General features: G+C 28.7%; 1 protein-coding gene across 1 annotated transcript; it reads left to right on the forward strand.

Annotated features, from left to right (window-relative positions):
- Positions 1-21210: 21210 nt before the first annotated feature.
- LOC112719979 (probable N-acetyltransferase HLS1-like) lies at positions 21211-23543 on the forward strand. Its single transcript, XM_025770754.2, has 2 exons — positions 21211-21651; positions 22348-23543. The coding sequence occupies exons 1-2, from the start codon at positions 21478-21480 to the stop codon at positions 23371-23373; spliced, it is 1200 nt and encodes a 399-aa protein (XP_025626539.1). The 5' UTR covers positions 21211-21477; the 3' UTR covers positions 23374-23543.
- The last annotated feature ends 3230 nt before the right edge of the window (positions 23544-26773 follow it).

The following is a 26773-nucleotide window of genomic DNA, read 5'->3' on the forward strand; positions in this document are numbered from 1 at the left end:
CAAATGTGGGTTCTAATATTTTTCCAATGTGAATTTTGGGCTGATATGAGGAGTACTCAGAGGAGTGAAAGTATACACGCTTTTTACAGGAGGTTTTACATTGCAAGAGTGAATTGTTTCTATTCGTGCATGATATGACAATGTGCTTGGGAACAAGGAACAAAGGAACTGGAGAACGATGCTGCAAACTCTAAAGGAGTTATCTCCTATTCATCCAGCTCTACAATTAAAAGACAATTTCAACAGGAATACATAAGCTTTATGTTTAGGGAAGTCCAACAGGAATTTAGAAAAAAAGGTGATTGTTTAATCCATGGTATGACACAAGAGGGTGATTCGTCCCATGTGAACGTGGACAAGCAATTCCTACTTTATGGGAAGTCTAGGTACTGCACTAACAGTGTTGATTTTGACCTTTTGACAGCAAAGTTCGATGCGAGTGCAACCTGTTTGAATCAAGAGGTATACTGTGTTGTTATTGTCTTGCTGTGTTTTCATATTATAGAGTAGACAGAGTACTATCTTGCTCTGTTCTCTCTCGTTGGAGCAAGAATGTACAGTGCAAGCACACTTACAGTAAGAATGTTCACACTTCTTTAATGTTGCCCAGGATTTCGTGACCTGTGACGAAGAAGAGGCCATGTTGAATTCGGCTCTTGACGATATGAGGGCCATGATAGTTGATTATCATGCCAACTTGGGGTCCAAAAATGTTGCTGGTACACAGAACAACATGGCCACATAGTATGAGTTCGTGGTTGGTGGCAACGAGGGGTCGACAGAGATCGAAGAGGCTTGATGTTGAATTGGACAACTCGATCAAGAAATCTATACGAAGAAGGAAGAAAAATACACCTCCGGTATGCTTTTAGCAATTTTAAACCCTTTATTGAGATGGCTTCATGGATATAGTTGACTTATTTACTTTGTGCGTGGTGATTTTTTCCAAGAAAATGATGTAGCAGTCACTCAAAAATGTAGTGGTCAGTTCTGGTATTAGAGCGAATGAATCGCAAGAACATGGCATATTCATGTCTTTGTTAAACTCGTTTGGAATTAGTTAGAAGAATTTTGATTAGAGATTTGTAAAAAGTCATTTTTTGGTTTTTGGATGTTTTCCCCTTATTTTTAACACAGTCTTGTGGTATATGGTTTAATAAATAATTTTTAATTGAGGGATATACTGTTATTTTTTAGTGTGATTCACTGATATAATTATACTATTATAAGTTTTCTAGGTTTCAAACTTGAAACTAAATCAGCACGAGTTATATGATTTCTAATGTGGAGGAAACAACATAGGAGGTTCTCTAACTAAGGTTGTGTTTCAAATTTGAAAGGTTATGTTTCCAATTTATTTTGACTAAGACTTACCAAAAGAAATTCCACAAGAGTCTCGTTAGAAACTCCCACAGTCTCGATAAGGAACTTCAACTTTAGGAAACGGAAGACACATCCATTGGGAGACAGCTCCATTAGCAGACATGTCCAAGACAAAAAAGACACATGCATAGAAGACACGACTAGAAAAGACACCTCCATAGATAGACACATTTACAAAACACACGACCTCAGAAGACATCTCCAATAGAAGACACATCCAAGAAAGACACCTCTAAAAAGACACGGTTGTTAGAAGACACAGCAACAGAGGACACATTAACAAAAGACACCTACATTGAAAGACACATCCATAGAAAGACACATCCTTATAAGACACAACCAAGGAGGTTGTAAACAGAAGACACATCGATAAAAGACACATCCAAACATTGACTTGTTAAAACAATCCAAGTGTTAGTCTTTTGCAATAAGACACATCAATATCCTAACAGAGGATTTATATCCACAATGCAGTGTCCATGTATTAACCAACAAAATTTAACAAGGGTCTCAATAGAAATACTCACTAACAAGAATATACGAATCCAAAAGAAACAGGCAACATGTGTAATACAAGAAAAATATCAAGATTCAACAAAATGTAGCTACGCATGGGAGGGTATCATTAAACTAGTTAACCAAGAATGTTCTATAGAACTTTCTTCTTCTCATGTTCATCACCTTTTTAGGTCTTTTTCTTTGATAAACCATCAGCCTACCAAAGTATGCTCTTTGTGCTCAGTGCTGTAAACGGTGTCCTAACTCCTTACGTTTGTTCCTTGGATGGTTGCAGCACACAGCAGGTTAAGAACGAGTGTCGAAGAAATTCAATGCTTGGTCAATGGCTGAATTATTAGGATCCAAAATGATATCAAGCATTATTTCCTTCCTGTATTCCTTTATGGTGTTCTGCATGTAAAAATCAATATTGCACGACGGCATTATTTACAGACAATCATGTGCGTTTATAGAATTAATTATTCAGCGATAGGATTCGGAAGCTCAAATAATCTCATTCATTCAGTTTACCACCTTCAGTCATGTACTCCATGAATTTTATGGCGTAGATGCCAAAATCAAAACTAGCTGAATGGAAATAATGGGTTGTATTAGGAGAATAGATATAGATGTAAGTAAAATTACAATTTAAGATATTGATAGATTTTGAAGGGGACTCACCTATTTGGTTATATTGGAACAGTGACGTATGTGCGAAGCAGGCCGCTTTGTGTAGGCTCATACGTGGGGATGGGCCCTTTATCTATGTTTTCGATGTGTCTCCCTGAAAAGCAGTTAAAGTTAGAACGTTATACAATAATAATACGGGTTAAATATATTAAGGGAGACATGATATCTTTTTGTACCCATATGCATCTATCCTCATCCGTGATGTAGCAGGTGGTTTAAAGTGTACACTATTCAGTACAAAAAGCCTTTTCCCTGAGGCATCAAATGCATACACCCACCAGTGATCAGACATACATATGGGAAAAAACCACTGCAACAATATACAGATGTAACTAGGCAAATTACGTACAGGGATAAATAAAGACACATCTTACTTGTTCGGTTGCATTGATGTAAGTATTATGTTAAACGGCAAATAGACTTACCTAGCGTCTCTTTGCAGCTACTACCTTGTCAAAATACTTGGTATCAGCACCAAAGTGTTCTCCCAAACCCACATACACGGGAGTTGGATTGTCCTTAAAGCCCTTCAGATTTTTTTGGAAGCATGACCATTTTCTGTACAAACAAGACATGTGAGTGTTGGTAACATGTAAATATAAGATTGCTATAAAAGTTTTAATATCAGTATCCCCGGACACATGCAGTAAAAGTGACGCGTGAATCTTTTTGACACTAAGTCGTTGAACGTGCAACACATCCATTGCACGACCTGCATTGCCAGGTTTTCAAATATAAATTTGGCAAAATATGTGATTAAAACAAACTGAAGTGTGATGTTGGACTACATACGTTGTTATTGAGCCAACGACAGGCTTTTAACATGCACAAGTCCTTCCTTACCAAGAGGTCTACCATCATACAATGCCAATGTCTGCTAGTTATCGAGAGACATGTCTACAACCCATCTTCGGATCCATTTCTCAACATGCTCAGTGAGTTTTTGCCCCCAAAATTACGAATGAACGGCGCGAGGTAGGGACGGTGTGGGTTTTTCTGCCAGCTGGGTCATTCCAAGTGAGACTGAGGGGTGCTGTGACTCGGTGTGTAGCAAGAAGAAATTTTTGGAATAATAGTTTTGATCGGATCCATGCTAATGGGCTTTAAGCCATAACGCTGTTCAATATATGCCCATATCCTTTCGCACTCTGGATCTCACCGAGACAAGATGTCAGAATTACTGTTTCAAAAGTAACTATTGTTAGAGGGGGCAGTCTTTATGCATTTAAAAGAACCGAGACTAAATTACATTCATAATAGCCACAGAAAGGTTTCTAACATTCATTTTCCTTTTGAATTCACGAGAATAGTCTTCAAATCCTAAATATTGCACCAATGCTATTGACAGAGTCTTGGGTTCGGGAACTTCTGGGTCGGTTGGTTTCTCTGGAGTTTTTTCCCGGGTGATCTTGCCCTTGTCTCCCCCGTCCTGTGATGTTGAAGTGTTCCCGTTCGATCAATTTTTTGCGCAATCTCTTGGCAATGGACTCGTCATCGTCGTCATCCTTGTCAGATGCAACTAAACGTGCATCTGTGTGGACTAAGCCGTTGCTAACTCTCCCTGTTATCAGATCCCTGAATACGAAACACCCAACTAACCATACAGATGCACCTCAAATTGCTTTTAAATTAAACAACCAATGAAAGATACATTAATACAACATGTCATCAAGCAATTTAAAATCATGGCATCACCAGCTTAATTTAAAGATAAATTGTACTATACTCACTATTTTAAATTAAAAACTTGCAACTTAAAGATTTGTTCAAATGGTCACTTGTACTTACTTTTGTGGACTGTAAAGGTCTTTCTATCCGATGTGAGCCTTCTTTTTTGGTAGTTGGGTTCGTTGTGACCTTACCTGTGCGGCCTTTCATGACCCTCCCATTGTTCTTGCCGATGTTGATGCATTTCTGTTCAGAAAAAGCAGTTAGTCGATGACACATCCATGACAAACACATCCATATACTGTTGAAATAGAAGACACTACTATTACAGACAAATCCAAGGTGAAAGGCACATGCAATTAATTTTAAGAAAAAAAGATAGTTTTATTAAAAAGATCTCATAGACACATCAAGTAAAACAAGCAATGTACATAATGGAAAAAAGTGACATGTGCTGTTTAGGCTCGTTTTAGTGAGTACCTCAGATTGAAAATTTGATGCCATATCATTGAGTTCCTTGGTAGTCCACGCAGAAAGCCATGGCTTTGGTCTTTGACACTGCTCCAGTTCACCATGCTTTAGTCTCTGGAAAGAACACAGACACAAGTTATGTGTCGGGATACAAATGTTGAGACCAATTAAGTGGCATATTATATTAAGAAAATTACCAGCAAAACAAACATGCAACCCTCACAGGATTTGTTGTTTTTATGTTGATATTTCTCGATTGCCTGTTCTAGCCACTTGAAAATATGAAATGGCCAACAAAATCTCCCTGGATCAGAAACATCTAGAATTGCATGGATGTGCCACGGCGAGATGACGTGTTACACTGTCGAGCACAAGAACATCTTCAGGATGAGTAGGATGAAATGCCACCTGAACTCCACCTTGTCGGCTACAGTCTCCATAGAACAGTTATTGACGAAATCTCGTAGTTATATGGTTTTCATCTTGTGGAATTGTTTGTTAAGGGTCACATGAGCAATATTGTTGCCGTCGAAAGATGGGAAGTCATCGACTACAATATGGAGGTTTATTAATTAGTTTAAAATCAGTTGTACGATACAGATAAAAGAGGAAAAACATGGAAACTGAACGTATTGGTAGATGGAATGCTGTTGAATATCAAAAGCTTGTTTCAAGTTAATGCGGATGTGTCCAGCATCTACATCCAGCGTGCTTGTTTCAAGTTTGTAGGACCTTGCGAATGAAACCATGATGCTTGTTTAATAGGCCACTTTGTGATTAGCTTCAGGAACCCATATCCCATTGATTCTATCTCTGCTAGCTTTGCTTTGACCTAGTTTCTATACAGATTTTTCAACATATTAGTGATGTAATAGGGTGAGCATCTTGTCTCCAATAATTTCTGTTAACATAGGAAGCGACCATAAGAAGGAAATAGAGCCACAAATTAAAAGACAAACACATAACAGTGAACGATGGAGTACTGGTTTTTCCATCTTGCAAGGTGATTTTCAGCAACACATCAATAGTTAGGGACTTCCGACACTACCTGGGAATGCAAACAAATTAACTGAAAAGTGCAATCCAATGCAAGCATCCAATTAATACTAAATTAAACACACATTTCAGCTCAAACAACAATATTCCACATCTAGTTTGGAGACAACACCTTAATCATTAATCAAATTTCAACTAAACGCACAGTGGAAAGAGAAAAAAAACAACAAGGAACAATATATCAATACCAAGAGCAACATCAAACATTTTTAGATAGTTTAGACCATTGAACCTATAAATTATTAAATTATAAACCAAGATTCAACTTTTCGTTTTTTCCAAAACTTCCAAAACACTGAGAAAGCATCAACCAAATCAAATGTACAAGGGTAACAAGACATTAAATCACTCAATATCAACTTCTATTAATCAAATGAAAATCAATGAACACTTAACAAAACCAAATAAATTCAGTTAGTTTCAACTATGCAAATAATCTGAACCATGGAACATTGCAGGAAAATCAACTTTAATTAGAAGACACATCCATTATAGATACATCAAAAAAATCATTCAGTTTATTGGACTACAACTACTACTTTTTATCCAGAACTCTGAAAAATTACTCTTAGTTATGGGGATAACAACTAGCTATTTTTCTTCCAAAATGGCACAACATTTATTCCGTAAACTATCTTAAGCATTAAGTTGACCACATTCAAACCTAATTTTAATCCGGAAAGGAGAAAATAAACGAACTTATAATCCCGATTTTATCCCACAGTTGTGAATTCTCTAAACAAAAACAATTAATAACGCATATAAGAACTCTCCAGCAAAGCACAATGAATCGATAATCATAGAAAGTTCAATTCAATTCATATAATTTAACTTCTAACATTACATAAAAATAACATCCACAAATTCAAAAATGCATCTTATATGAATACCTAATTCTAGTATATGAACCCTAAACAGATCAGCCACATCCTTTGAGTACTGAAACCATGAATTACTACTAACCTTTTAGAGCAGTGACGCCGACGGAGGAGGAAGAGTCTACACGACGCATCTTGGAGCCGGTGCTGGTTGTGGCGTTGATTGGGGTTGGTCAGGTATACGAGATGAAGTGGGATGGTGGTGCTTTCGCGGGACATGGAGAAGTCTTACGCGACGTGCGTGGAGGTAGAGCACGCGGAGTTGCGATGGTGACATGCAACAGTAGTGGTGGCGTTGCGTTGATCTCCTGAAGACCCGCAGTTGCTCGTCAATGATAGTGCCGGCGGCGCTGACTAAGGTTGATGCTGGCAATGAAAACAGGCACGAAGAAGAAGGTTGGATGGGCTGCTGTCGGGTTCTGGAGGGAGGTGTTGTTGAACGGTTAAAATTAGGATTAGTTAGGTTTACTATAGGTAATTGAGGTGAATTAAGTCTACTATGGGTAATTAGAAATGTGACTTTTCTGATGAAATGGGTTTAGGAGTCTAGCCCAATGAGAGTTGACAGGAGTTGGCTGGACTCTCTATTGATTATCTAGCGGGCTTATTAATATAATGTATATAATGTATTCTTGTAACAAATTAACGATTAATAAAGACCCTTAAATAGAATTCAGATTTGCGATAAAATAATCTTTAGCTTCTTGAATTGGGAGATATCGTGGACAAAAAAAAATAACAATTAATAACTCTATAATACTAAGTTTTTACATTTGGATATATTTTTTAGACGAATAAATAAATCATATTTCTCACTATAAAAGATTTAAATAATTATATATATTAATTCTATAACTATCAAAGATTTTATTAGTTTGACAAACATCGAGTAAACTATCCAGCAGTACTCGATGCATATACCGAATTAATTTATTTATAATTAGATTTATATAATATTAACGGCTCATCCTTAAACGCTCCTTGCTAAGTATGGAATGCTACATATCTTATTAATTTGTTAAATCTGAACTCTTTATTTATTATATTTTATTTGAATGGTCTGAATTTAAAAAAGGTAACTTGTTAATCAGATTAACCATTTTTTTATAAATTTTAGATTTTTTTTTTATAAATTTCAGATATTGGACTAAAATCCAAAACAAAAAAAATAATTTATAAATCTTAAAAATAACATATCTGTACAACAAAAAAAATTACTAGACTTTAAAATTAAAATAAATAATACATGAAAAATAAGTTGAAAATTTATCTACTAAATTCAAAAAAAAGATATATTAGAATCTTAAAAAAAATAATATTAAATATATATTATGTATATAATATTAAATTTAAATAAATTTTGTTTTGTGTAAAATAAAATTATAATATTAAATATAAATACAATAATAAAAAATTTTGTGTTATATAAATTTAATTAATACATATATATATAATTTTATTTTATGTGAAACAAAAGTATAACATTAAATATGAAATAAATGATAAAAAATTTGTATTATATAAATTTAATTTAAAAAATATATATACAACGTAAGAAGCAAACAAACATATAATAATTTTATTTTGTACGAAACAAAAATTCATATAAAAAATATTTATATAATTTTTTTATTAACAATTTTTTTATTGAAATATGTTACTTTACTATATTTAAAATATATTATTTGAAATAATTATATTATTTTAGTTAATATATATTATTTAAAAGAATATTTAAAATTTAATATTTTGTATTAAAAATATTATTAAAAATATATTATTAGTTTTTCTTAAAATAATATTTTTTTTTGTTCAAATACTATGACAAAAAATTTTAGACGACTATTCAATAAATATTATATAAGTTAATAAAAGAAAGAAGTATTCATTTTTTTTACTAATAATCGGAAGACTCAAATTCACAATCTTGTGAGTATGAAAAGAGTATGCCATTTAAATTATAGCTCGTTGGCAAAAAAAGAAATACTCTTAATTATATATTAAATAGAATAATTATTTATTAGGCTCATTCTTATACAAATAAAAATTTCTCTTAGCTTTGTATTTGTAATATTTTATACCAATTAGTTTAAAGTTTAATTATTTTTTGAATAAATTAATAAAAAAGTAATACAAATAATTGTTTACATATAATTGTATTTTAATTTTTCATTTACACGTTGAAAATAATTTGAAATAAAAGATAATGGACTTGTTGTAACTGCCATGTATTTTGTGTTTTGACTGCGTCGTCATCTGAGAATTACGGCGCCTTCATGGAGACCGGGGTTCTTCTACAGAATCGATTTTGTGTTTGGAGTTAGCCAACCAGTAGCGGCGACACACAGGCTTCTTCCTCTTCTATGGCAGCGGTTTTTTGGGCTTTGAAGGTTATTCATGGCAGAAATGGAAGGGAGTGGGTTCAAGAGCGTCAAAATCTGTGACTAACCAGAACGATAGTGGAAACACCGCCAACAAACAAAACAAAACAGTGAAGATGTTTGAAGACATCGCATCCAGAATAACAGAGTAATAGAAGAATTCGATCAAGTTTTCCTAAGTACTTTTGTGGTGTAAAGGTAGTCCTGTGTTAAAAGAGGGAATTATTTTTTTTTTGTCAGTGTTAATTTGTTTATTCAGCCCATAAAAAAAATAGATAAAAATAATAATAATAATAAATAAATTTAATTTACTGATAATTTTTTATAATAAATTAATTTTTAAAGAGTACTGCACTCTTTACTTTACCTAAAATGCACTAACTTTCGCCACTATAAACACTCAAAACTTTTAATCTTTTATTCTCAAAATTAATTTTTTATTATTTTTTACCGATATGTACGTACTCTCCTGTGCTGGTGGTCCGCCGAGTGGTTGGTATAGGTTCGGTAGCAATAACTGTCCTCACCTTCAAACCAAACCAAACGCAAAAAGGTGATTGAGATGCTCTTAGAATCATAATATTATATCAAGTGTGCGTGATCAGTTGGTTATTGGGGCAATTATCATAATAAATATTTAATTATAATTGTAACGATATACAAAAGAATGATTGTAAGTAAACCTTAGATAGACAATGTATCAAATACTGCAAAATTTAATATGTGTATATCTTAATATTATTTTTGGTATAAAAAACACTTTTCATTAAGACTATTTGTCTCAATTTATGCATAATCTTCAATTGTTCTTTTTAATATTTCAATTTTTTATTTTTATAGAAATTAATTAAAATTGATTTAAATGAATTCTAAAACAAATACAAGAAAATTAGTTCAATCAACTATGCTAGGAATAGGATCTGTTGAAAGAAAGCGTAAAAAAATAGTACAATTTTGGCCAATTCTAAATATATTGGTTAGCAATGTTTATCCACCTTTTAATACAAGCACATCAAAAAATAAAAATAAATAAAAGTAAAATAAAATAAAAATTATGAGCTTTCTTTAAGATAGTACTCATCTAAAGAATTTTTTTTATTTTAGATAGGATAATAATTAAATAGACTTCAATTTTCATGGTACTATTAGTCTGGTACTATTAGTCACCAAAAGTTAGCTTCACATTTACATCTAATTACATAATATCAAATTATAAAAAATAACTATTTTTTATAGTTATCTAAAAGAATTAATGTAATTAAATAACTACATAAAATATTTTAGACGATCAATACATTAAAATTAAATTCAATTAAATAATATTAAAAATATATAATCATTCAAATATCTTTATCTAATATATTAAACTTTTTAAATAAGTTATTTCATAAGAAATCAATTATGTTAATAACTTTTTCAACTATAGCATTTCATTCAGTTTTCACTTTCTAGAGACATTTTTAACTCTCTTTTATGCACATACATCATAGTGATTTTAGACTCTTGGTTAGTTTGTAGTAGCAGTCATTCAATTCATTTGGATTTTAGGGCAATCTTGTCAATATAAATGTATTTGAAAATACATATAATAATTAATAAGCATATAGAAACAAACTAAGCACAATGAGTTTAGTGGGGTTTAACTTTCACTTTCGAATCTGACTAATGTGTCTAAACACAAAGGGCCACCCATGGGCACACAACTTACACACAAACATATAAATTCTAATTAAAATATATTACAAAATAATTCTTAAACTCACATTTTATAATGTGGGGTTATATATATATATATATATATATATATATATATATATATATATATATATATATATATATATATATATATATATATATTATTGATGAGGTATAAATTTCATGTTCTATAATTATTTACACTATATAATATTTAAAAATATAAGTGATTAGCATCGATAACATAGTTTAATTATATAAAAAAAAATTATTAGTTAATATGTGTCCTTAAAATACATGATAAACTTATTACTAATAAAAAATTTTAAATATTTTTATTTAATAAATATAATTAAAATAAATGCATTAAAAAATTATTTTTTTTATTTTGTAATCTTAACGTGTACTTTTAAAATACATGATAGATAAATTTAAAAAAAAAAAACTCTTTTTTGTTTATCAGATTAAGACATTCTCTAATCCGCAAAGACTAACTAATAAACTGAATCCTAATTAAATCATTAATATTTGAGAAATAATAAAAGATGAGCTAAAACAACTTATAATTATCTTATTTAATTTTTATAAATTGTCGCTATAATCTCCAAAGACTAACTAATAAACTAAACCCTAATTAAATCATTAATATTTGGAAAACAATAAAAAATTAATTAAAATAGTATAAAATTATCTTATTTAATTTTTATTAATTATTATTACAATTAATACAAATTAAATAAAATAAGTTTGGACTGATATTTTTATTTTTTTAACATTTCCGATAATCAACATCATATCCCATTAAATTATCTCAGTAATTAATTAAACACTATTAGTATTGAATAATCCTTGTGGATGTACTTAATTATTTTTTCTTTGGCTAGCATGCACACATCCTTTTACGACTTACACCAGTACATACTATGTACCTATCTTAGTGTAATTTAATCTATTTAATCACTTGTCGATTAAATAATTAAAGAACTAATAGGGCTTGTTAAATATGGTTAATTCATGATTAGATTCTCCTTTTGGTTTGTGTAAGGTATTTAATGCCCTGCCGACTTGTACGGATGAGTGCGGTGATTGCAAATTTTGAGTGGGTCACTTTGTAGTTTCTGTACTTTTTATTTCGATCACAATCATGCATGTCAAATATTTTATTCAATAAATATATTATAAATAATTTTTAATAAAAATATAAATTTAACATACGGTGAATATTACAGTGCCTAAAATATTTTAAGTATTTTATTTTTATTTTATACATTTTATTTTTTATTTATAAAAATAAATTAGACACCACAATAAAAGATACTATAAAATTCACCTTAACATATAATTTTTAAATTTTTTTATAGATTAAATATGTTATCGTAAGAACTAATTTTTTATTTCTTAATCAACTTTTAAAATACCTTTTTACAGTTTTTAATAAAAAGACTATATTAACAAAGATAATTACATTAATAAAATAAATCAAAACCTTAAGTGTCCACTTGTCTTAAATCAATTTTGTTTTATATTTGTCCAACTTATTTACATGTTAATCGTAGTATATACTAATTTTTTTATAAAATTTATCTAACACACGATTTAGCAACAAAACTTATGAAACTCACCTACTAAATCGTAGTAAAACCTAACTAAAGGCCACGATTTAGTATGAATTTATTAGTCCAAAAATCCAAAAACCGAATTAGCTTGGAGGCGAACAACATAATACATTAATACCCTTTCACTTTCCATAATTATATATACAAAGGAAAGGCTAATACGAAACAAATCCCACGATTTAGCTGGAAAGATATATAATAAAAGGTTTATTCTGTTGATCTCTTTTAATTTTATTAAATTTTTAATTATATATATATATATATATATACCCCAATTTTCATTTTGGTCCTCGAAAGATAAAGTTAATCGAAATCGTCATCGAAAGATACACGATTAGTCACGTTAGTCCTTCCGTCAGTTGGATGATGACGTGTCACGTTAAGTGCCACGTGGCATATGATGACGTGGGGGCTAATGCCACGTGTTACAAGATAATTGGTTGACGTGTCAGCTCAGTGACACTTGGCATGCCACGTGTCAGGTCAGTGACACGTGGCATGCCACGTGGCACTTGACGTGTAAAATAGTTATTTATAATCAAAATAGTCCTTGAAAGTTTAGACGTTAGTCATTTTCATCCCTAAAATTTTAAAAATTAATTAAATTAGTCCTTATATAATTTTTTTATTTTTTCTTGATAATATTAAATTTAAAATATTTTTTGATACTACTAATTTTAATAGAAATGTAATTGACAATAAAAAAATTAGTAATTGTATCTTTTTTCTTAAAAATTTTTTCAATAAAATTATCTCTTTCCTTTAATTCTTGTCAAAATCTCTCTTATTCTTTTCTATTCTAAAACATTTTTCTTACATTATTACATTTTGCTGGAATATATATATATACTCAAAATTGAAATGTATGTATTTGTTAACCTAAACAAAGTTATATGCTCAAAATCAAAATTTATGTATGTTAACCTAAACAAAGTTAATAAAAATTTATACATCTTTTTTTTTTTATTATGGTATTACTTTCATTTAGGTTAACATACATAAATTTTGATTTTAAGCATATAACTTTGTTTAGGTTAACAAATACCTACATTTCAATTTTGAGTGTATATATATATATTCCAGCAAAATGTAATAATGTAAGAAAAAGATTTTAGAATAGAAAAGAATAAGAGAGATTTTGACAAGAATTAAAGGAGAGAGATAATTTTATTGAAAAAATTTTTAAGAAGAAAAGATACAATTACTAATTTTTTGATTCTCAATTACATTTCTATTAAAATTAGTAGTATCAAAAAATATTTTAAATTTAATATTATCAAGAAAAAATAAAAAAAATTATATAAGGACTAATTTGATTAATTTTTAAAATTTCAGGGATGAAAATGACTTACGTCTAAACTTTTAAGGACTATTTTGATTATAAATAACTTGTTTACATGTCAAGTGACATGTGGCATGACACATCAACCAAGCATCTTGTGATACGTGGCATTAGCCCTCCACGTCATCATATGCCACGTGGCACTTAACGTGACACGTCATTATCCAACTGACGGAAGGACTAACGTGACCAATCGTATATCTTTTGAGGACGATTTCGATTAACTTTATCTTTCGAAGACCAAAATGGAGATCGAGATATCTTTCAGGGACGATTTTAGCTATTTACTCTATATATATATCAATTATATTTTTATATTATTTTTAATTTTGTAATTAGATCTTTTTAATGTTAAAAATATTAAAATTAATAAAATATTTTTTAAAAAATATGTGGTCAAATATCTAATTAAGTTTTTAATTATGAATACATATCTTTAATTTGCGAAGAAATATTAAGTGAATTTTAACATTTTTTATACTAAAAGAAACCTAATTATAAAATTAAAAATAATGTAGAGACTCAATTAAAATATATATATATAAGAATCTAATTACAAATTTAGTAAAACTATAAAGAACAAAATAATTAAACCATAATAAAATCATATGAAGGCATGATTTAGTATTCATCTCCAAAGAATTGAAGAAGACAACCACAACCACGAGAGAAAGAGAGCAAGGGTGTCCATGAGAAAATAGAGAAGAAAACAACGTGATGGATTATGCAGATCAATTGGTTAGATGATATTCCGCACGTGATGGAATTCATAAATGAAGAGGTTTGTCAAATATTTTCTTTTTTCCATTTTTTTACATTTCATTAGGTTCATAGAACAAATTAGATTATACTATATCTGTTGATAATGATGTTCTAATTTAGGACCGGGAGTTTATGTTAGATTATTAACAGAGTATATATGATTGATTGTGATTATAACTTAGGTTGAGAGATATAAAGTTGTTATCAATATAAATTGTGTCAATGAAACATGTGAAATTACTTTAAACATGCTAATGTGAATTAGGTATTATATGTTTGTAACTGATTTATTTCTTTTAGTTTTGTTGCAAGGTTGTATAATTTTATAAAATATTTTATTAAACTTATTGAATATTTTGTAGGTGTACATGTTCTAAATATAAAAATTTTATTTTTTTTTGTCAATAACTTATTGTATTTTTTATTTGAGAAGGAAACAAAAGGGTAATGTTAGGTAGACAAAAAAAAAATAGTCAAAACTTGCCTTATTTAGCATTAATTAATTATTGCAATAATTAATGAATGATAAATAAGATAAATTATGACTATTTTTTGCTGATTTTTTTTTATTACCAAACATTTCCGAAAACAAAAATATGTCTTTACATGATTACATCATTCTTTACCTTCAAATGACTGGATTAACCATGTTGCTAGGCTTAATATAACTACATCCTAGTAGTGCATTATTTGGATCCCAATGTCTTGACAATTCAATCTCTCTAAACTTGAACAATTGCCCAATGTCTTGATTTAATTGCTCATGGGAAGAGATGGAGTTTGGTCACTGATTATACCACACACTTTCATAAATCAAAGTATTGGTAGGATTACATGTCACTATATCCATCCAACCCCCAACCTAATCCGATACGAGAAAGTATTTCTAGCATGATTTCCTCATTCCTCTCTCAAGGTTCCGAGGAAATCTAATTATGAACAATTTTTTCGTCGAGATAATTGTTCAATTGAATGAAGATTGAAAGATTTCTAGCAAAATCAAGAGAAAAGACAGAAGAATGAAAACTAGTATTGATCCATTAAATAACAATAGAGCTCTTTGACCCAATGAAAAGATTTAATTGTTCATTGCTCTATTCTAACAGAAAAGAAAGAAATTGCAGAAAAATAAAGATGAAGATTAAGAATTAAAAAACTAAAATTGAAACTTCAAAGTTCATAAATGAAAATTACAAACTGAAACTAAACTACTACTAAGGAAGAAAAGAAAAGAAAAGGAAAAAAAGTGTATGAGGGGAGGGGTCCGAAGACCCACTCCCAGTGGTGTGTGCCAGGGGATGTGTTTGTGCTGATTCTGGACTCCCCCTCCAATCCAGAATGAATTCAAATGCAGAAGTTGAGGCCTTTATATAGGCTTACAAACTGAAATGAAAGAGCAGATTACAATTGAATTAAAATTCCTAATCTAGATGCTTCTTGTGCCTTGGATTGAGTGATATTGATGGGCTCAGCTTGCTTGAAAAGTGAATGCACGATCAGGGCCTTTAGTGATGTTGCCAATGTTAAAAATTGCTCCCAGACCTTTTTCAGCGTTTAAATCAACGTTGGCATGCAAACGTTCACTCCAACGCTCTTCCTCGTGTGCGCACGCACAAGGCAGTGTGCGTGTGCATACTGGCAAGAGAAAGTCTAGGGGGCCAGCACTTTTGTTAAAATTTGACCAGCACTTAACCATCAAAGAAAAAATGATTAATCCTACAGCATTAGATCTCATCTCACACCATTGAAAATATTGATGATGGCTAATTGATGGCTAAACATCACAAATTCTGCTGGCCCCCTAGCACTCTTCCACTGGCAAAATTTCCTTTTGTGCGTACGCACACTCACTTGTGCGTATGCACACTAGCAAAAATGTCCAATGCTAGCGTTTGTTGTGAGCGTTGGAGGCAGCGTTGGTGGGCTAACGTTCTTCCCACGCGTGCGGGTAGGCGACGCGCACGCGTGGCTTGTCAATTCTTCACATTTGACGCGTACGCGTAGTTGACGCGTACGCGTGGCTTGTCAATTTGTCCCTTCTGATGCGTACGCGTGGGTGACGCGTACGCGTGGCTACCAATTTTTCCATGCATCTTGTCGAGCATGTTGGAGGTAACGTTGCCAAACCAACGTTTCCTCCAACGTTGTTTCTTCATTTTTTCCATACCAGCGTTGGTTCATTGCCAACGTTCACCAACGTTGACACCAACGTTAGTTCTCCCTCCTTGCTTTTCTCTGCTTCTCTACTTCTACTTTGCCTATCATCAAACAAATAAGTGTATCAAAGTAATATACAAGACAATCTTTACTATACTGAGTGTGCTAATAATGCTCAAAATCATAACTTCATTTAGTGTGATCTATTTCATCATATTTACCCTGTATATTAACTAAAATTCACCTATGCTTGAGAGTTTGTTTCATGCAGAAATTTTTCATGCTTTTGCTCATTTATCAACAAAATTTGTATAAAAACTAAACTAAAATCTACTGAAATAACAACTAAAAACAGGCAATGATGCACCCGCATCACCCTCACGGCGAATTTGGGAAAGTATTTAGACGTGCCTTTAATACATGAGAAGTGAAATCAACAACATTTCCAGTTCATCCTTGACTGTATGCAAGCCAAGCTTTCTAGCTGGAATAAAAAATCTCTATCCCTTGCGGGGAGATGCACCCTTATCCAATCGGTGCTATCAACCATACTTAGCTATTGCATGCAAACTATGAAGATTCCTATGACAGTTTGTGCAAAAATGAACAAAATCTGTAGGAATTTCCTTTGGAGAAGTAGCGATGTAGAAAGAAAGGTTCTCCTCCTAAATTGGGAGAAAATCTGCAAATCGAAAGAGGAGGGTGGTATAAGAATACGAAGGCTGCAGGAGACAAATCAATTATTCCTTATGAAGTTAGCATGGGGGTTAATCCATAAAAGAGATGTCCTGTGGGGTTCAGGTGATGAGAGCAAAATATGGGAGAGGAGACAACACCATTTTAAAAATTTACAAGAAGGCCAGCAACTCAAATGTCTAGATTGGAATAACTAATGTCTGAGAGAAATTCCAAAAAAACCTTATTTGGAGGATAGGCGATAGGAAGAGCATCTCCTTTTGGGACGATCACTGGATCTCAGGAGTTCGGAAGCTTAGGGATCTAGCCACGTGTAACTTTGACGAGGCAAAGTTTGGAGAAAAGGTGAGTGACTATGTTAATATCCAAGGAATTTGGAATTGGGCTAAGCTTAGCCAGATCCTGTCTCAGAACATCTTAGAACATATAAGAATTTTAAAATTCTTCAACCCAAACATTTGTGCAGATACAGTAAAATGGCTATCAGCAGCAAATGACAATTTTTCTATTAAATCAACTTATGAAGTGTACTTTACAAAAAAAGAAAATAACAACTTATTGCTTTGAAAAATTAAATTACTTTAATGTTTAAAAGTCTTCAGTTGACTCCTTACACATAAAGTTCTGTTAACCAATAATAAGAGAAAATTTAAAAATTTCACAGAAAATGACGACTATCCAAAATACTGCAAAAAGGAAGAGACTTTGTTTCGTATACGTGCTTTTTTTTTTTCTTGTTTACCACTTAAAATTTTATATAATCATATTAGCTTATATTTAGGGATGGAGGCTAGTGTTGGAGAAGAGACAATAACCCCTCAAACTAAAAATTTTAAGGTATAAAGATTATTAATTTTTATATTAATTTTTTATTTTAATTTTTTAAATTATATTTTTATATTAATCCCTTCTTAAAAATGATTTTAGCTCCGCCACTCGTTTATATATATAATTAATGAATATTTATATGATAAATATCTCAAATAACTGATTACATAATGAATGATGGGTTATTAATAATGGTTTTTTCTACCGAAATGCTATTGTTTTAAAAATTATTTATTAAATTATCTTTTCTTTTTTTTTTTTATCACAGTGGCAACTTTTTTTTTTCATTTTTCGACTGAGTTTTATTGCACACTGATAATATCAGCATACGGATTTATACCTATTTAAAAATTCTACATGGAGTAGAATTCATGGAGGGACTTGAGATATAACGAACAGTTTGATTATCATCATACCAAGCTGTTTCTTATTATATTTAACACTTTTTTAAATATATTATATAACCATATATTATATTTTTTAATTAAATATATAAAAATTAAAATATTCAATTACATATTATTTTATATTTACTTATTTTTCATTTTATATTTATTCTTTTTAAATTAATTATATTTAATTGTATGAATTTATTAAAATGGACATTTTTTAATTTATAAAAAATAAAAAATACTTTTCAATTAAATATTCTTTGTATATTTATTTAATTTTTATTTTATATTCACTTTTTTTAAGTTAATTATTTTTTAGTTATACAAAATTATTAAAATAAACATTAAATTTTATTAAATATCTATAGAAAGTAAATAAAATTACTTTTATTAATCACAAAATATTTACTTTTTTAGTATACAGATATTTAATAAAATTTAATATTTATTTTAATAATTTTGTACAATTAAAAAATAATTAATTTAAAAAAGAGTAAATATAAAATAAAAAAATTATATAAATAAATAAAAGTTAATATTTAATTAAATATTTTAGATTATATATTAATTAAGAAATATAATATATGATTATGTAATTCATTAAAAAAAAGACATAATATATAATAAGAAGTAGCCTGGCCTAGTAGTAGTCAAGCTATTCTCCATCCCTTAAATTTTTTATTCGAATCCTACCATCACAGTCAACAACTGAAAAAAAAAATGGTTGTGTTGCCACAGTGGCAAAAAAAATATCTAAGTAATATATTGAGAAAATACTACTCTCTTTTCTTCCGATATATTAAAATGACACTTCTCTCTCCTCTATTTATAAAATGTATATTTCTTAATCTATTTTAAATTTTTTTGTGTTAACTAATGTTAATTTTATCTATTTTTAAGAAAAAATAAATTTTTTTTACAAAAAATACCATTTAACAAAAATTTTATTTTTTGTTATTAAATTTTGCTTAGCAAAATACTCTTTAATAAATTTTTTTTTTATTAATTAAATTGTATTTTTATAAAATATTTTTTTTAAAATTAATAATTAAATTATTTTTTTCTAAAATATCTTTCAATAATTTTTTAATTATTAAATTATAATTTTATCAAAATTTTTATTAACAATTATTTTTATATTTTATTATTAATTTTTCGATATCAATATATATTATTTTAACATTAAATAAAAAAACTTCACTATTGTTAATATGTATAATAATTAATATATATTTATATTAAAAAATAATCTTATTAAGATTTTTTATTTAATATTAAAATAATATATATTGATATCGAAATATTAATAGTAAAATATAAAAAGAATTGTTAACAAAAATTTTAGTAAAATTATAATTTAATAATTAAAAATTATTGAAGGGTATCTTAGAAAAAAATTAATTATTAAATTTTTTAAAAAATATTTTGATAAAAATACAATTTAATCAATAAAAAATAATTTATTAAAAAGTATTTTGGTAAGCAAAATTTAATGATAAAAAATAAAATTTTTGCTAAAGGATATTTTTATAAAAAATATTTTATTTTTCTTGAAAAATGAATAAAGTTAATATTAATTAATACAAAAAATTTAAAATGAATTAAAGAGGAAGTTTTTAAAATAGAGGGGAATGGAGTGTCATTTTAGTATCTCGCAGGAGAGGGGAATGATATTTTCTCTAATATATTTAAAAGAATAATAATTTAATAAACGATTATATTATGTATACAATAAAATCAGTCGCTAAAATCAATCACTAGTATAAAATACATATTAAAATATTAATACACATTAAAAATAAATTAAATCACATATATATTTAAATACAAATATATTAATAGCTGATTTTGGTGTATGTTGTTTAGTAAATAATTTTGAAAGGATAATAATTCAGTAAAAAAACTTTAATAATGATCATAAAAGAAAAGACAAAAAAGAATGATAGGTAAATAGATAATAAAATAAAGGTATAATTTTGTTAATAATATTCTAAAAACATTTACTATTATCATTAAAATTATAATTTTCATAAATTAAAATTCTGAGTTTCTAACATATATATATATATATAATATTCCCGTACTCTACTTCAATTCACAACTTAAATTCTGGTATAAATGGTTTCGTTATATATTAGTATAAAAAAAATTAAAATTCAATTTTTGTTAATTACTTTTAGAAAAAGAAAAAATTTAGCATAAAAATCAAAAAATTCTTAAACATTAATTACTATAACTACTATATGAAAAATTAATTTATATATAACTATATACTATGAATAAGTATATTTTGTAATAATTTTTTAATATATTTTTAAAATTATCCCACATATACTTATTTATAATAATTATAAAAAAATTACTCATAAATTTATTATTCATATAGCATTTGTGATTAACTACTCTCTAACAAAATATATATATATATATATATTTTGAAAGAGTGGGAACAGAGAGAAAAAGACAAGGGAAAAAAAAAACACACACACATTCTATATATTATTAATCTAACTTTTGTCTACTATTATTATTCAAGCCTAGGTTATGATTCTGATAAAGAACATTCTCAAGTTACAATCTCTTTCCTTTTCTCTCTTTCTCTTCCTATTTCTGTTTCTATTTCTTTTCTTTTTTTTTTTCTCTCTCCTCCCACCTCTCCATATAAATCATTATCACAATGAAAGTGTAGTATGCCAAACCATATTCTTCTTACTATCTAGCTAGTACATCTTGGCTTCACTCACTCACTCACTCATTCATTTGCTTGTGAAGCTTCTCTATATCTATCATCATTTCTATAGCTTTGAGAGTTAATAGTTTTCTCCTTTCACTTTTATCATCATCTATCACACATATAAATTAAATATATTGTTATTCAACTACTACTACTACTATATTAGAACCTTATCTTATTATTCTCCTCCTTACTATTCACAACTATAGTTCTTTCTTCTTATTTAATATATGGAAGAATTAAAGTTGAGAATAAGAAAGTATGAGGTTGAATCTGATGGAGCTAAAGTTGAAGAACTTGAGAGAAGATGTGAGGTAGGGCCTTCAGAAAGGGTCTTCCTCTTTACAGACACTATGGGTGACCCTATTTGTAGGATCAGGAACAGTCCCATGTACATCATGCTGGTATTGATCATATTCCATTTTATATAATAAATTAAACTATATATATACTATATAATTACTAATTAACACTACCATGTATATAATATACACCACTATAATAATTAATAATTACTTCATATGTTTTAAATTCAATTATACCCCTTTTCTTTTCTTTCTTTGCATGTATCATTCCAATTCAATTTATATCTTGTTTTTTTATCATCATGTTATCCTATATAGAATATATTGTTATTGTTATTCTACAATATCATCATTATTATATAATAAATTTATATTATTTATTTTATTCCATCTTTTTTTTATACATTATTCATGTTCTAATTCAATATTTTTTTTAGTTTTGTGTTTCTTTCTTCACCTTCTTTGATAATTATTTTATTCTATATTATAAAAAGTATTTCAAGTGTTGTAGTAATTTTAATTATTAACCTCAATTATAATATATATAATTAAAATCAATAGTTAAAATTACTAAAACATCCAAAATATTGAAATACTCAAAATATTTTTTATACGGTGATGAGTATATATGTAGTACTCAATACCATATAATATACCAATACATATACAAATTATTTCATATGGTTTTAGACTTTTAGACTTAGTTTGTTTTTAATACATGATTTATTTTAATTCGATTTTTTTTTATTCATGTCATATCCACTGCTAACTATAGTAATTAATTTTTGGTGTTAGGTAGCAGAAATGGACAAAGAATTAGTTGGAGTGATTCAAGGATCAATAAAAGTGGTAACAATTCATAACCACCCTCCAAAAGATTTGGCTAAGGTTGGTTATATTTTAGGCCTAAGGGTTTCACCAAACCATAGAAGAAGAGGGATTGGATCAAGCCTAGTGGTGAGGCTAGAAGAATGGTTCAATTCCAATGATGTTGACTATGCATACATGGCCACAGAGAAAGACAACATTGCCTCAAAAAGGATCTTCATGGAAAAGTTCACTTACACCAAGTTTAGGACACCATCAATATTAGTCAACCCTGTGAACCACTACGATCTCCAAATCTCATCCAACATTGAAATTTCAAGAGTCAAGATTGAACAAGCTGAGTACCTCTATAGAAGGTTCATGAGTTCCTTTGAGTTCTTCCCCAATGACATAGATAACATTTTAAGAAACAAATTAAGTTTGGGAACATTTGTGGCCAACTTCAAAGAAGATCATTTTTGGGGTGATTTTGGGTCAAATGGGCATCAGGTACCAAACTCTTGGGCCATGCTTAGTGTATGGAATAGTGGTGAAATATTCAAAATGAGGCTTGGAAAAGCAACTTTTAGTTGCTTGTTATACACAAAGAGTTGGTGCTTGATTGATAAGATTTTCCCATGTTTGAAATTGCCTACTTTGCCCGATTTCTTTAACCCTTTTGGATTCTATTTCATGCATGGTGTGTACCATGAAGGTCCATTCTCAGGTAAATTAGTAAGGGCTTTGTGCCAATTTGTGCATAACATGGCCTCAAAGTCAAAGGATGAGAATTGCAAGATCATTGTGACTGAGGTTGGAGGGGGGAAGGATAATAATAACAATGAGCTCAACCATTATATTCCACATTGGAAGTTGCTCTCTTGTCCTGAGGATTTGTGGTGCATAAAGGTTTTGAAAAATCATCAAGGGACTACAACAACAACAAACACTTTCCATGAGTTAACCAAATCCCCACCAAGAAGAGCACTTTTTGTAGACCCAAGAGAAGTTTAAATTAAAGTGTTATCTCAAAAGATAAGTCTATGATAAAAAAAAAGGAGTATAATAAAAGGGGTGGAGTAGGGGACCAGAACCAAAAAAACCCTACAAAATATTTTGACCATAAGCTTTTTCTTTCTTGTTTTGTTAAGTAATTTAATAAAACCTTTTGTTGAGGTATTAAAGAGAGAAAATTTTAATTAGTTGAAATAAAAAATGTTATCTCTCCTGTAAAAAAAATAGGGTATCATTGCTTTTCATTTATGTTTTATATTTTTAGAATTATATTTTATAAAAAAAAAAGAATTTTATTAATTTTTGTTTTCAATTAAAATTTCTTTAAAAATTTATTAAAATATATGTATAAATACTAAAAATAATAAAAATAAAAATTAATCAAAATCTAAAATTCATATATTTTAAAAAATGTTAATTTCTTCAAAATGAGTCGTACAGATTAAAAATAGAAATATGAACTTAATATTTTCTTCAAAGTTGCAAAAAATAACTTTTTTTTATTCTCTTTCATATTTCATAGGTTGATTTTTTTTATTTTTTCTATGCAAAAAGTAATGTGTTTTTTCTGTTGCGGATAGTTGTTTTTGCTTTAGTAAGTTGCGAAAAATAGACCAACTTATATTCTTATACATTATTTTAGACTTCTAATTTAATAAATTATACTACCTAAAGAGTTATTTAATAATTAATTTATGCTAATAAATTTTTTTTCATTTTTTTTCTTTTGTTTAGCAGCTTTGTTTGCATAAGAAACAAAACACACCCAATACCTCATCATGTGTTATTGTTGGGTTGGGATATGATGATATCCATCTTTAAGTGCTCAAGTTCTTTTCATATCTGTGACACAAAATCTAAAAAGATATCCATAATTAGGTGCCACCCTTTGGTGTCCTTTGTATTCTGCAACTCTTTTGAGTTATGAGGCCTCCCTCATATGACTCTGACTAATCATTAATGCATTGTTTGTGGTCCTCCCTTTGTCCCTTCCCTTCTCACTCAGCTAAACTTGACCCCTTTCCTTTGTCCCATCGCATCGATATATGTTTTCCTTTCTCATCTCTTCTTCCCTAACATGTTATCTCTGCAACAAAGACCACAGACAATTTAATTTCAGAGTTTTCTTCCTAAATAAATTAAAAAATTAATTATTTTTAAAAAAAAATAAAAACTATTTACTAAAATACTTTTTTTCTGGGAATCAAGTGAGTATATTCCGATGAAATATTTTTTGAAATAAATTTTAAAAAATAATCATTTGTCAAAACAAATTTTTTATTTTTATTTTTTTTGTTGGAGTAAGTTCTCCTACTATATCGATAAATTTGTAGATTTTGTTAAAGTTTGTCTGACGAACTTCATTAAAATTAGTAGGCAAATTTGCTCCTATTTCATACAATTTAGATCGTATTAATATATATTTTTTTAATTTAAAATTAATAGATATAATTTATATTAATAATTTAATTTAATTTAATAAAATAAACATAATTTTATTATTGTATTCGTATGATTAATTATGTTTATTCGGTTTCAAAAAATTAATTATTTATAATCGATAATTTTATATTAAAAATAATGTACTCGTATTATTTTTAAACTAAAAAATTATAAATAAAAACACTCTTATTATTTTAAAATTTTTTATTTATATAAACGTACTCATCTTATTTTTTGTATTATTTTTTTAAGAGGGACTTCGGGCATCAAATATGACTTTTAAGTATTTCAACAAAAAAATATAAATATATATAATCCTTCAAATTAATAACATATATGTAATTTTTTATATATATATATATACTCTAATGATCATTCATCGTTACAATGTATTGGAGTTTTTTATCATTTCAATTGATCTTTGTGAAAGAACGATACCTAGTGGTAGTATAAGCACAAATATCAAAAGAATGATGATTAATCTGAAGGTGGCATGGTCGAAGGTAGCATGGAGGGTTCAAACCCGGATCCAAATGTGCTGCCAGACAAGTTATTGCAAGCAGATTTAAAAAAGCATGAGAGGTCTGTTATTGGAGGAGATCCAATACCTCATTCTTATCAAATTAATACTATCTCTGATAGTAATAGAGGTAGAACTTGAAGATATACTTGATATAAGAAAGAAAAAATGAATTAGGGCAACTCATGACTCGCAACCGCACAACAATGATCCTGTTTACTTGGTCTCTTTAAATTTGGATACAATGAATTAAGAGTATTTTTGTTAGAACAAATAAGTTTATAGTTCAGATAATTTATATTAAATGATAAAAAATATAAATTTTATATAATGCGAAAGCATACCTATTGTATTTATAAAAGTGACTGAAAAGTTATTTCGGTTTTTTTTTTTATCAAAATCTTCTGTATTCTTTACATGACCAAATTATAACTCTTCTAGTAGAAAAAGAACTACGGGCGACTTTGATATATATGTTGGGAACTAAAATCTGAAGTTACTATTTTATATTTGAACGTGGTACCCATTAAACTCTAAATGCCAAATAATGGTTTTATTCTCATTTAATTTCAGATAAAAAATAATAATAACTTATTCAATTTACCATTTTATGATAATAAATGATATCACTGTTATAGAAGTCATTTAATGTGAAATAGCTTAATTTGTGATTATAGTTGATATATCTATTATTTATAAATAGATTAGAAAGTTAATTATTTCCTAAAATCTCCTATTTGTGTTATGCATATATATTTTTCTGAGATAATTAGATCTTACGAACTTTATGTGTGCATTTAAATATTATTTCGCTGATTACTTTAATAATCTGGTTCGTCTCATATATCAGTCACGGAATTACTGCAACTATTATCACATTAGTGCTATGACCGAACCACAATAGTCATCATACTAATATACTTAATGATATAGATCAAATTTGGATGAGTAACATAAAAATTACATACAAAGTGATCTTGTGCATGTCTATTTTCAATTGGTCTAACTTTAAAATTTGATTGAGATCATACAGAAAATAAGTATTGCAAAATAAATATTATAAATAACATGAAATAAATCTAACTTAATTTTGCAGAAAGATATTTTAATATATGACATAAAACTTATAGCATAAAATAAACTCCCAATGAATTAAAGCATCACATATATTGACATCTATTTAAGTAGTGTGCTTATGAAAGATTTTAAGGATCAATCTTTTAGTTGATGAGCTCTGCTAGCATATATTTATTACTATATGTTCTATAAAAATCTATTTTTTTTTAACTATCTCCTTAACAACCAAAAAATTGATGTTTATATGCTTCGATTTTGTCGTATTCTTATTGTTGTTAGAGTAAAATACTACTGACTTATTCTTATAAAATATCTTCAATGCCCTTCACTGTCATTTACTATAAGAAGTTTAGTGACAAA

The sequence above is a fragment of the Arachis hypogaea genome, chromosome 11 (assembly GCF_003086295.3).
Source record: "Arachis hypogaea cultivar Tifrunner chromosome 11, arahy.Tifrunner.gnm2.J5K5, whole genome shotgun sequence".
Taxonomy (NCBI): Eukaryota; Viridiplantae; Streptophyta; class Magnoliopsida; order Fabales; family Fabaceae; genus Arachis; species Arachis hypogaea.